The sequence below is a fragment of the Bactrocera neohumeralis genome, chromosome 2 (genome assembly GCF_024586455.1).
Source record: "Bactrocera neohumeralis isolate Rockhampton chromosome 2, APGP_CSIRO_Bneo_wtdbg2-racon-allhic-juicebox.fasta_v2, whole genome shotgun sequence".
NCBI classification, from domain to species: domain Eukaryota; kingdom Metazoa; phylum Arthropoda; class Insecta; order Diptera; family Tephritidae; genus Bactrocera; species Bactrocera neohumeralis.
The window spans coordinates 50,036,880-50,050,561 of NC_065919.1; the positions used below are offsets into that span (position 1 = coordinate 50,036,880).

Below are 13,682 nucleotides of genomic sequence, written 5' to 3' on the forward strand. Positions count from 1 at the left end.
AAAGGCAGCTATTTTTCCTGCTGTCATGTAGATTTTCAAGGCCTAAATCAACACTAATAAAGTCCAATCAGTAATAAAGCATTAATATATTGTAAATAAAAGAGGAAAAAATACTCGAATTTATTTTTGAGAAGAGTTCTCACAAAAAACTGATCAAATAAAATATATGTATATACCGGCCTGAGGTTAAACAAGTGGCACTTGAGAAATGTTTCATACAACATTTTCGTTAGAATGGCCTTCAATCTTAAGTTTTGATGTCAGTTATAGACTACGAAAATCGAAATAGTGAATGAAACCTATATTGGGTTGTTAAAAATCCCTATTATAAAAGGTATGTTCCACAGTAAACAGGACTTTTTGAATCTAGCGCCCCCTGGTGGCGCCATCTATATGTCGACTGGTGCGTTAGAATCTGTTATCTTTATCGATTGTTCAGTGAAAATTTCATAATATTTCATTGATTGGAAGAGAAGTTATTGCGTTTTTGGTGTCAGTATGTTTGTGTTATCGGTGCGCAAATAAGCTTCGAACAAAGAGCCAACATTAAATTTTGTTTTAAAGCAACTGAAACAAGTTTATGGCGATGATTGTCTATCCCGTAGCAGAGTGCACGAGTGGTTTTAACGTTTTCAAAGTGGTCGTGAGGACATAAATGACGATCAACATGTGGGCCAATCAGAATCCGTGATCACCGGAAATTCCATCGAAACTGTGCGTAAATTCATCAAAAATCAGCCGAAATCATCATTGAAATTCATGGAAATGGAATTGAACATCTCCAAAACATCGATTTATCGCATTTTGACCGAACATTTGGGCTTACGAAAGGTGCGTGCACGGTTTGTTCCGCACAAATTGACTGACGATCAAAAATTGCGACCGATTATTTGACCAAAAATCTCATTTTAACCATTAACCACTCCCCGAATTCATCTAATATGGCACCGTGCGACGTCTTTCTTTTCGGAAAAATGTATTTCACCATGAAAGCAAAGCGTTATGCAGACGTAGAGGCTATTCAAAAGGCTTGCACCGGCATACTGGTGGCCATACCGGCCAACGAGCTAAAACACTCGTTCGACATGCTTTTGGACCGTGCAAAAAGCTGCATTGAAGCAGAAGGAGACTATGAATAAAATCAATTGATTTTGCCAACGATCTGTTTTTTTAAAGTCCTAAAACACACTGTGTTTCATACATGAACTTATGCCCGGTTTCACAGATACTTAAGTTGTGCAAAACAGCTGCTTCACTTGATATATGCAGAATGGGCAGACTATTTTGTTTGAAATAAAATTATAACAACAATTGATTTTATATCAAAAATTGATGAAAACAACGAAAAACCCCATTTCATTCTGGAGCACCTATGGGAACTGAAGGAAAAGTATCTATAAGCTGTTATTTGCAAACGTCCTGTTTACTTTGGTTAACACTGCTTAAGTCTGTGTAAGTTACATAAGTATACTATATATCCTGTTTTATCTTAAGTTCAACATAAGTATTGAACTTAATGTTTTCCACATACCAAGGGAACCTACATACTCTCACGCGTAGTTCTACGAACACTATTAAAGAACAAACTCTATTGGAGCCGAAAGCTGAAAATATAAACCCGAACTTTTGTACATTTGGCTCTCAGCCTTCATTCAGCTTTAAGTAATGATAGCTGAATAAAAAACTGAACACGAAAGAAGAATCGACATCAAGGTTTTCTATGTTTTGGTTTGTAGTGCACATAATAGTAGCGGAATGAAGCGCTGAATACCAAATTTAGAAATTAATACCAGGTTTTTCAGTCAATTGGCCTCCAGTCCTTATTCAACTTCAGAAAATGTTATGTGAATAAAACGCTGAATGGCCTAGTTGAAAATTTACATAGCAGTAGTTTTCCCTTTAGCTTTCGGTTCTTATTCAGCTTCAGAGAATGATAGCTGAATGAGGCGCTGAATACCGAAATTGGAAATCGATACCAGATTTTTTGATCTTTTGGCTTTCAGTCCTTATTCAGCTTCAGATAATGTTAGCTGAATGAAGAGCTGCATGAAAAAGTCAGATTGAGTTACAGCCAAACAGTGTCTTCCTTGGTTGATTCGAGCTTAAGTGGACGTATTATCAATTAGTCTCGTCAAAGTTAGACAAAAATATGTAATATTTCACATGTGGGATATTAATAAAGACAGAAAAGTTGCTGTTATGTTTGTTACTCTTTCATCTAAACTGATATTCATTTTATAACCATTATGTTTTTTGTAACATTTGTCATACTTAACCTGATTATTAGTTTTAACTTAAGATCTAATAACTGGCAGTTGTTTGTATATCTCATTCGGTTAGTTGCAGCAATTTCTTTAAAAAGCGGTTATGAAAATGCAAGTGTAAACCAGATTTCTTTAGTTTCAACTAGTTGATCTTAAGATAACATAGAAATCAACAGATAGATATGTAAGTTGTATACTCGAGTCTGATATAAATAGATAAACACACCCTTCCTATTCGAATCAAAGATATGGAAAAGGCAGTCTGGTTTATTTAAATATAATTTTTGGTTTAGCTGGGGTACAGCATAATTTTAGATTTCAAAGATGGCAGTAAACATGAGGGAAAAGTCCAAAATCAAAACTTCAATCGACTTGTGGTGAATAGTGAAAGCATAGACAGATGTTAAAATAATAAAATATATAAAAATTCTTGGATGTAAGAAATTGCAAGGATATTATTATTAATATTATATATTTTTAGTATTTATTGTACATTATGTGAATTATAGTCAAGTATTCAGTATTTGCAAGCAAACTAATGTCAAGTGTCTCAATCAGTCTTAACTTTTTCAAAAAATTCTTCAATTCTTAAATTGCTGCGCTTTGCAGATTTTCACTTTCCATCATCACCATCATTCGCAACTGGCTCTCCCTGCGGCTTGAGTTTATTCAACAGCTCCCAATAGAGCGCCGATTGCACCGAGGACTCCAGCACTCTGCGTTTTTGACGCAGAACAACGCTTCGATTACCCTTCGCCTGCAGCGCGCGATAATTGTTCTCCAATGTAGCGCCATGACCATCGGACAGCCGGCGGAAGCGCTCCATTTGGCTGGGCGTAATTGTGATGGGATGCGAGAACACCACCCAAGTGACGGCCTGCGAGCAAGGCGGCGTAGTCAGCGAGCCAGCGTAAGTGTAAAACTCATCAACATCCATGTCGCCTAGTAAAACGGAGAGCAGAAAATTGTCAATTTCTGTGGAGCGATTGAATTCGGAAATGGATTCCAAAACATTTATGACTTCATTTAAGCCGACGAAATCCTCTGTGACATTTTCCTGCAGTGGAACATTTGCTTTATGTTTTTTTGTTTTTAGTTTTGGAATTTTATATATACATATATTTTACAAACTTACATTCACCGCGTACAGCACGGCCAGCACAGCCAAGCCGTCTTCGTGTTCGCGCGCCTCCTCCACTGTCGCATATTTGATATTCCGATGCAGCAGATGCATTTCCATCGAGTAGCGTTCACTGTCGAGCACATGCTCGGAGCCATGCGTGTCGATGGAGCCCCAATGAAAGTGCAAACTCTCCATTATGTAAGTCGTGCCGTTCTGCAGCGGCCCGCCAACGATGTAAGCGCTATCGAGTCTCGTCGTGGGCAATTGTATATTCGCCGTGTGTCCGTTATTCTCACTTCGCACCGCTTTCTTGTAGGGCACGTCATAGTGTATGAATTTCAACGACGGTAGGTCATATGATATAACGGCCTGTGTATAAATAAAAAAAAACTTCAAATTTATAGCAAGTCAAATATAATTTATAGCAAGACAATACTTGTGTCACGTATTGTTTGTCATTAGTGCTTGACTTCCGGTTTGAAATTCTTTAAAGTCATTTTATGGTTTTACTGTGTTAAATGTCTAAGTGATACAAAGAAGTTTTTTTTTAAGAAATAAAATCATGCATTTTTGCTCGCTTCGTTTATGAACATTTTATTACCCATTGACAAACTAAGATTTACACTGAGTGTTGTCTGTGGTCAAGATTTGGCTAATTCGCGATAAAAACCACTAATTTGGTGCGCTTATCTCATGCTATAAGTCTTCTGAGAAACCTGGTCTTATCGATTTAGCTTTTAAGTCGGTCATAAAAGAATAATATCATTAGTTATATACATAGATGGCAATCATAAAAAACAACAACAGTTCGTAGAATATGAGTTTAGAAGAACTATTGCGTAGAGACAGAAATGCGGGCGAAAAAGATTCTTTGCATTTCACATCAATGTGGTTTACCCTAAAAGGCTTCTACTTTGCTTGACACACATTTCTTATATCTTGTATTTATGTATATGTTTTTTTGGAAATTTAAGTCAAACAGAAGCACAAGTGACAGTGCCAAGCGCCTCACCTCATTAGAGTTTAGTTCAATCGGTGATTGACGATTAAAGCTGCATTGCCGAAAATCGTCGTACCATTTGGATTGATGCTCATAGTCGAACTCACTGCCTGAAAAAAAACAAGAAGATAGTTATAATAATGCTTGTTATATATCTGTGAAAAGTGAAGCTTTTACAATGTTTTCGTATCTAAAATTATTTTAATAAATAATTTTTATGCATTTATGGTTGGTTTGAATTATGTTTTACTTGATAGCTGCTCCAGTAATCACACTTAGACAGTCAAGAAAGAAGTGCTGAAATAACTCCACTTCGTTTATACAGCGTTTGCAGCTGAGGCGCCAATAAGGTCCCCACAATTAGAAAAAAGCAAGCCTTGCTGATGGCAAAGAGCTCACTGGATCGTATGCGATCGATTTTTGGATCTTGCGACAGCGCAAGAACCGAAACGCATGTACAGATGGTGACTCAGCTATGGTCAAGTTCACGCAAATCCCAGCTATACTGTAGTAGAAGACACGAGGAGAGAGAAGCGTCGATCCGTTCGATTTCTACTGATCTTGCTTGCCAGCTGATCAACTTTACAGTTGCTTGTGGTTCTGCTGTGACCTGGCACTTATTGAAGCCTTATTACAATGTTATTCCTCCCCTTAATAACGAGGTCAGGTATTTCCTAACAAGACTTGAATGGAGCGTTAGTGAGCTTAAGACTGTATTGCCGCCCTGCTTTCAAAGTGGATAGTTATACTCTCATTCCGAGCTGTAAATCTAGCGCTACCTTAATGGCAGCAACCTCGGCTTGAAAAATACTGCAATGGTCAAGAAGTATGAAACTGTAGATGATAGAGAGCATCCGATAATATACCCCTTTACCTCCAAGCTTTGAATCATTCGCAATTAAGCTTACTGTCCCTCTTCTACTACGGCTTCTACCCTATAACAGTTTCCTCGCAGTTATGTGGTCAGAGAAAAAGCCGGTAGAATTTGGTTTGGCGACTCCATGATCCAAGAGATATTTGTTTAGAAACCCAGATTATTTAAGTCTGATAACAACTCTCGTCAATATTGATATCATCGGCCTCAAACCCGCGCCGTTAGTTCTGCTTTCTCCAGGCTAGACAAGGAAGCAAAGCAGATGGGTCTGGTAGTGAACGAGGGCAAGACGAAATATTTCCTGTCATCAAACAAACAGTCGTCGCACTCGCGACTTAGCTCTCACGTCACTGTTGACAGTCATAACTTTGAAGTTGTAGATGGTTTCGTATATTTGGAAACCACCAAAAACACCACCAACAATGTCAGCCTGGAAATCCAACGCAGGATAACTCTTGCCAACAGGTGCTACTTCGGACTGAGTAGGCAATTGAAAAGTAAAGTCCTCTCTCGACGAACAAAAACCAAACTCTATAAGTCACTCATAACTCCCGCCCAGATATATGGTGCAGAACGACGTTGCGAGTTTTCGAGAGAAAAGTTCTGCGAAAGATTTATGGTCCTTTGCGCGTTGGCCACGGCGAATATCGCATTCGATGGAACGATGAGCTGTACGAGATATACGACGACATTGACATAGTTCAGCGAATTAAAAGACAGCGGCTACGCTGGCTAGGTCATGTTGTCCGGATGGACGAAAACACTCCAGCTCTGAAAGTATTCGACGCAGTACCCGCCGGGGAAGCAGAGGAAGAGGAAGACCTCCACTCCGTTGGAAGGACCAAGTGGAGAAGGACCTGGCTTCGCTTGGAATATCCAATTGGCGCCACGTAACGAAAAGAACAAACGACTGGCGCGCTGTTGTTAACTCGGCTATAATCGCGTAAGCGGTGTCTTCGCCAAATAAGAAGGAGAACAACTCTCGCGGTCCTACACCTTCCGGTAATATATGTGGGCACTACATGCTAAATGGCATTAATGCCCATGATTGGAGTAGCAAGTATTGCTCTCGTGCTCCTTTGCAAGTATGGTGTTTTCTAAGGTTCTCTACCACACAATGACTCCATAGCATATAATGGGCTCGACTAAGGTGTCGCAGAGTCAGAGGACTACTTTCGGTGAGAAACCTCACATTTTACCGATGGCTGCTAAGCAGCAGTACAAGGCAAGCAAAGCCTTATATACTATCTCTACGATATTCGGCTTACATGAAAAATTCCTGTCTAAAACGAGCGCTAAATTCTTCACTATATACACAGGTGGAAGCCAAACAAATTTGCTTCGAGTTATTTTTTTGAAAACACAGAATGATTACACTGCACACAAGAACACAGTAAATAATTTTGAAGTGTATTTTACATTTTTTGTGCAGTTAATATTTTCTTTACATGAACACTAACATAACTCACGCACCATTAACAGCTGTATGCGCCACTGAAATGCAGAAAACAAGGAATATGTGGCATTTTCTGTGCATCTTCACTGAGTATAACTTTACTTTTATTTCGTAAAGTGAATTTCAATTGATATTTTTTAACGAAAAACCACGAAATTCTCATATGAAAAATATGTTCTTCCTCAATTCACTTTCAGCACTGAACTATGAATGACAAGGCCAAATCGCTGCTTAGAGAAATTTATACCAGTCACTAGCGCTCAATCAAGCGCGCATTTCACCAACTCATTGTCTGGACATTTGTTGCTCTTTTTTTATCAAAATATCAATGGAGATATCAGCGTCATTCTGAAATCCGCGCAATCAAAGGTGTGTAGCGTGTAACGGTATCTAAGGCAACCACAATAATAATAAAGTTATAAAATTTATCCAAATAGCAAAAAAGGTAAATATATAACTGAAGTGTGCTTGTCAGCCAGGTGATAAAACAAACATAGACATCATCATAACTACAAACGCATGACTTCCAGCCGCTGATTTTATTAGATTTTTATTAATTTGGGGAAAAAATTCCACTCAATAAAGATATACATATAAAGCATGTGTGTAAGTATGTCTTGCATAGAAAGAAGAAATGAGAAAGCAAAAGCAAAATGTTCAGCCACGAGTTTGTTGTACCTATCTATATCTAGTTAAGACACAAATAGCTACATATAAACGTAAAATAACTTGTATGTTAATACAGTTAGCTAATTTTTGTTTAACCGTTATTATATGTATTATATTAAGAGGTGTGTCTCTAATGTTTCATTGACTTCAACAGCGCAAAAAGCTTGGTTAGCCAAAATGAGCTGTGAGATAAAGATATCTACATACATATATAGTACATTGTTACATAAATAATTATATTTTTTAATAATTTTATTTCATTCTTGGTAAATAACGCTAATAATGCTTTTAAGATTTACTTCTTTGAATTGTTTAAGCTATTTCTGCTGAAACTAGTCGCTTGTTTTTTCATAAGCTGTCGCTCTTTCGATTGTAACGGGTCAGCCAAATAGAGGTACTTTTATCAATAGCCTTTTTTTGACAGATAAAGCGTGAGTCGTGTCAAGCTGTCATAATATTTAAGCTCAGTACTGTTTGGCATTTCATCATGGAAAGATTTACGCCTAAACAACGTTTACGTTCAAATTTATTTCGAAAATTCACTTTCTGTAAAAAATGAATCCGCGCGCTTCGTTCAACTTATGGTCAATATAACCGGCCTACTGAGCCTACTATTTGCAACAACATCACCCAGTTTGAGACCAAACATTTATTATTGGATAATATGTATACAGGAAGACCCTGGAGAGTCGATTCGGCGCCGTTCGCAGCAATTCGCTTTGACGTATGGAATGGCTTGGCGCATTTTATGTGGAGATCTTAAATTGAAAGCGTACAAAAAACAGGTTGGGCAAGAACTGAAGGCGCTCGACCTTTCCCAACGTTTTCGAGCCAAATTTTGTTCAGCGATGAGGCTAATTTCTGGCTCAGTGGATATGTAAAAAAGCAAAATTGTAGCACTTGGGGGGAAGTGCAATCTGAAAAGATTCCATTTTATCTAGCAAAAACAAATTTTTCTTCAGAAATGATGCCAATCAGAACGTAACCGTTAATCGCGCCATGATAACCGAATATTTGATGCCTGAAATTGACATTTGGTTTGAACGAGACGGCGTCATTTCCCATACATCGCATCAATCAATGAATTTATTGAGAGAACATTTCGGTTAGCAGATAATTTCACATTTCGAGTCGGTCGATTGGCCACTAAGAACGAGCGGTACCACACCGTTAGAGTTTTTATTATGGGTATAAGTATGTAAAGTCTGAAGTCTATGCGGACAATCCCACTTCGATTCAGGCCTTGGAGCAAAACATCATGCATGTCATTCGCCAGTTACCAGTGAAAGGCTCAAACGAGTCATTGAAAATTGAACTCAAGGGATGGACCATCTGAGACGAAGCCGCGGTCAAGATTTGGAAAAGATAATCTTCAAAAATTTATGCTAAAAAATGTTCTTTTGAATTATGATAAACATTCCCCATTAAATTGGAAATTTCTGTATTTTGCTTTTAAAAAGTAGGGAAGCTCGCAATGGATCACCCTTTATAAATAATTACATTTTTTGCTAAATTTTATTACATTCTTGATAAATAATACTTTCTTAAATAAATAAGTTAGGTTCTAAGATTTACTTCTTCGAAAGACTTAAGCTATTTCCGCGGAAACTAGTCGATAGTTGTTTGTCATGAACTGTCAACAACTTTTTGAGAGCTATATTCTATAGAAATAGTGCTGGCAATTGTCATTCAGTTTGTAGAGTACAATGTATTAACCGGCTTCAATATATGTTTTGTGGTAACAGTGGCATTAAACTATAAATAAGCTTGAGTTCCGATTATGTAAATATAGCATATACTATGGACTTAGATGTTGCTTTTGCCCTAGAAATGCTATCGGTAGAATGGGTGCGGGTCGGTGCTCCTGTATCCTCTTGTATTCTACTGCTAGCTGGCTAGGCTCCGTAGAGTATTGTTCAGCGCTGGGCCACCATCGGTACATGCGCTGTCGCAAAAGCCTTTTGGCCCAAGAATGATCGCAAGAGATCTAGTGATCTCCTTGTCCTCAGTAAGGCTAGTCTTTCCCTAATTGTGAGGCTTTTAACTGGCCATTGCTCTATTGGCGTCCATGCTGCAAGGTTGGAAATCTTACCAGAGGTCATTTGCAGAAGCTGTATAGAAGAAGATGATGTGGAAAAAACTCAACACTTCCTTCTAGACTGTCCCGGTTTGGGAGGTCAAGACTTAAACACTTGGGAGCGCATACCTTCAGACATCACACCGAACTGGCGGAAATAATATCTATAATATTTTTATCGAGGAATCTTTAAAACACACCCAAAAAACTATATTTCTAAGTGAGCTTAATATTTTAAATGAAATAAAGAACGGAATCACGGTAAAGCTTTCGAAAAATGCGAAGGAAATATGCAGATTTCATCAAGAACAAGCTAAGGTAAGCATTCGACAAGTTTTAAATCGCAAGTATTGCGTAATCTATTTTATGCATTACTTGATTTATTGGCTGAGAACATAATGTATGCCTAAATTGAATGGAGCTTACTAGAAAATGGAAACTATGATTGCAGTTATAGCCTCAAAAATCACATCAATTCTATTATTGATTAGAGGGAACAAGAAAGAGGGGAGGGAAAGTGCACACGGAGTGAAGAAATTATTAATTTTTAGAATTTAATGTAAGCATTCCTGGAAATTTTCCATTTGTGGTAATACTTATTACATGTATCTTGCAAAATTAATAAAAATTCTCATATTTTATGACATATCATGTCGGCCACTGCTTTCGCCATAAAATTTATAATATATGCTTTTATATTAATATTCATCGCCGTGTGCTACTGCTTTGGAATATGAATAAAGGAATTCATTTGAACTGCAGCACTTGCCGCGCTTGTAAGTACATGAAGCATATGTCAAGATATATGGCCACATCAGCTGCTACAAAATGCTATTAAGGCAGTCATGAGCAGCCTCACATGCGTTCAAACTGTTTATTTCGCACGTAATGTGGATACATGCAATAACATTGATGGGGATACATTATGATATATGTGTGCGTGCAGCTGGCTGCGTTGCCACTGAAGAGTGCAAAGCGACTAAAGTCACACACACACATATGGCAATGTTGGTAATAGGTACCCCGTATATACATAGGAGTGCACAAATCTGGCTTACTACCATATTTATCGCTCAAAGCGCTTTGCTTCACCATTGAATAAATTTGCAGTTGCAGTAGTAGCTTCAGTTGCTGTCGCAAATTGCAATTTTGTTGCATAAAAATCAAATTTGAGCTGCTGCTCAATGCTAATCAGTTTCTTCTATGCGCTTGATCTAGGTTACTCTCCTTTTATTCTACCAACAAGGCCAACTAGTTGTTCTAATAGATTTAATCGGCCCCTCTTTCGCGATAGAAATGCGCTTAGTATTGTTTCTATTATCACCAAGTCTCCGGGTTCGTAAAATACCTCTACAAGTTATTAATGAAGAAGACCTTATACACAAAATGCTTAGAGCCTGCCACAAATTTATTGAGGCGGCTAATATCAATCCCCTCAAGTCTCCGGGTTCGCAAAAAATGTGTCAACCGAGATGTCTCAACTTTAGTCTGGCGAAAGCTGAACAGTGGAGGAGAAAGTGTCTCGATGTTTTCACCTCATCTTCCTCATTGAAACTTTGATAACTGGCGACCTCCAAAATCTTTACCCTCACCGAGTGGGTGTCAATGGAATAGTGACTAGTAAAAATTCAAATCATTGCGGCGATGTGAGCCTTGCTAAAAGCTATCAATGCACCTTTTACGTTCCACTCTGAGCCAAAAGTCTTTTCATTGGAGAATTTGCTGAGCTCGAGTGAAGCTTGAGTATGCGAAGAAAGGGTAAGCTCAGCTCGTGGTCATCCTGATGGATTTTACGTATGGGCACTTTTTCTTGCGAGCTCATCGGATTAACATTTCCTACGATTCCGCTGTGCCCAGGCATCCGAACAATTTGAAAGTAGCTTGACGCTAGATACTGAAGGATGGGGTCATGTGTAGAAGTTCACGCAAGTGAGGAAAGGTGCCATTCATTTGGAAGTGGCCAGAAGCGACTCAAGCAGTTCAGGACTTCAGGTATTAGTCCGAGTATTCTCTGGGTAGTCAAAAACATCCGTGTGAAGGCGAGCTAAAGTGAGAAGGTGAACCAACTCTCCGCAGGATTGTGGACTGGGTTAAGGATTTGCCACGTAAAAAACGCCCCCAATGAAAAGAAGACGCTTGATGCTGCTGATAGTGAGGTCAACATTCCTTAACTAGCTTCGAGCTTACAGTTAGCAAGCTTAAAGCCCTTACAGCTGTGTAGTGACTTTGCAATCAAAGTGGATGCATACCTCTCGAAAGAAAGGACTGCTGTTACCTTGATGGCTGCCACTCCTGCTTGAAAGTCATTACAATGGTCTATTGGTCTGAAGGAAAAGTTGATTGAGAGCTCCCGGCAGAAGACTCCACCTCCAACCGTTCCCTTGAGCTTCGATTTATCCATGAAAAGGCTCACCGCACCTCTACTCCAGCAACTCCACCTCATCCACTTATCTCTCGGAGATATGTAAGCGGCGAATTTGCCGCTAGTAGTAGGTTCCGTGGTGCAGTGGTCGTAGTTATCAGGGATGCAATTGAAGTGAGGGGTTTTCCAAATGCTCCTCTCGGGGAGCCCAATTGGAGTGCCAATGAAGACCGCTCTTTAACCCATTTTAGGTGTTTAGCGAATGAGGCTTTATCGACCGCCATTCGCCAGACATCATAGGTCAGTATTGGCTTAACTACGGCTTCGTAAAGTCGAAGCACAACTTTCAGTGAGAGACCCTAAAACTTCCAAACAGCACCTTTAACAGAATGTAAGGCAAGCAATTTACCCTCTCCCCAGCATTAGGCTTCCGTGCTAGTTTTCTATCAAGAGAGCCAAGTACTTCACCTTATCGACAGGCTGAATTCGAGAGTAAGAAAGAAAAAAGAAGAAGAAACTACTTCGTAAAGCGCATATATATTTTCGAAATTCTCAGGGCTTCTGCATTTTAATGTTCATTCAGTACTATGTTCAAGTACTAAAAGTGAAAGTAATTTCTGTTTTTCATTTGCACCATTTCGCGCCCATAAATAACAGTTCAATATAATGGCCCGTCCTCACTATCCTCCTCTTTTGCATCTGACACATCCGCGGCGTCATCGAATTTCTTCATATCAAAATCTTCTACTAGGCTAGGTAACGAGATAGATTTCGTTCTCTGAAATTCTATCTTTTCGAGTTCGGCCTTCTGTTCGGCTGACAAATGCTTCATCTTGAGCAGTAGTGCAAACTTCTCTTTTCGGCTGCGTTGTTTCGCTTGCGAACGCTTCAAGCGATAGAAATCTTCACGTTCATATTCCTCCAGCTCGTCGCGTATATAGTTGACGGTATTGTGAAAACGCGGCAGCACCACATATTCCAAGCCGTTGACCCGCATATTATTGTGACGCACACCATCGCGCAACGTATTCACCGAGTACTCGAGCGAAGCGAGTGTGACGAGTGTACGTACGGCGTCTTGAAAGTTCTCACGCACGACTTCCACTTGTTCACCGCCACGCGACAAGCCGGTTAAAGGAAAACTGGCCGGATTATCGACGAACAGCTGGAATTGTGGCAGCAGTATGCCTGCTACCCTGGCATTTCTTATACGCATATAAATGTCCGCTTTGTCGATCTGCATGAGTTCGCAGGCCCGCATGTCGGCGTCGAGGAAGTTCGCTTTTGCCATCGAAAATATTGCTTCGGCCATCACCTTATCCACTACTTCGCGAGCGGCTTCCAAATCAGCTATCAGTTCGCGTAGTTTCATTTCGAGTGCATCGCGTCTCCGCTTGAGCAAATTCAGGCCTCTTGACGCGGCTACAATGCGCTGTTTCATAAGCACGAGATTGGCGCGCGAGGGAAAGATGTTGACGCGATCTTGCATTTTTTGGTTTCTCTTGTGCGGTGACTTCTTTCAGTTTTCTGCTTTCTTCTGTTTTTATTTCGTCGAGTCTTAGAAAATATAAATGTGATGAAATGAAATTTGTTTTCTTAGGTAAATTGTTTCAATATTTTACGAAGTTGAGTGGTTTTTATTTTCTCACTCTGCATCGTTAGTAAATGAAGTCGAGTTTCTTACAACATCCGCAAACGCAGGTAAATTAACTTTCGCTAAGACATTGTTATATTTGTTCTCTTATCTCTTATCATAAAATGTTGGTTTCGGAATAAATATTTACTTTATTAAGAGCACTTAAATGTTCAATATGATCCATCATCAATATGGATGGAGTAGCTTCAAGAAAACGAAAC

General features: G+C 39.2%; 2 protein-coding genes across 2 annotated transcripts; both read right to left on the bottom strand.

The window, feature by feature from the left end:
* Window positions 1-2,780: 2,780 nt before the first annotated feature.
* Window positions 2,781-10,621, bottom strand: LOC126760396 (carbonic anhydrase 2-like). Its single transcript, XM_050476035.1, has 4 exons — window positions 10,522-10,621; window positions 4,400-4,497; window positions 3,400-3,756; window positions 2,781-3,321 (listed from the first exon to the last, which is right to left on the bottom strand). The coding sequence occupies exons 1-4, from the start codon at window positions 10,619-10,621 to the stop codon at window positions 2,878-2,880; spliced, it is 999 nt and encodes a 332-aa protein (XP_050331992.1). The 3' UTR covers window positions 2,781-2,877.
* Window positions 10,622-12,361: 1,740 nt separating this feature from the next.
* On the bottom strand, window positions 12,362-13,366 carry LOC126750982 (V-type proton ATPase subunit D 2-like). The gene has a single exon (XM_050460866.1). The coding sequence runs from the start codon at window positions 13,312-13,314 to the stop codon at window positions 12,484-12,486; it is 831 nt and encodes a 276-aa protein (XP_050316823.1). The 5' UTR covers window positions 13,315-13,366; the 3' UTR covers window positions 12,362-12,483.
* Between the last annotated feature and the right edge of the window lie 316 nt (window positions 13,367-13,682).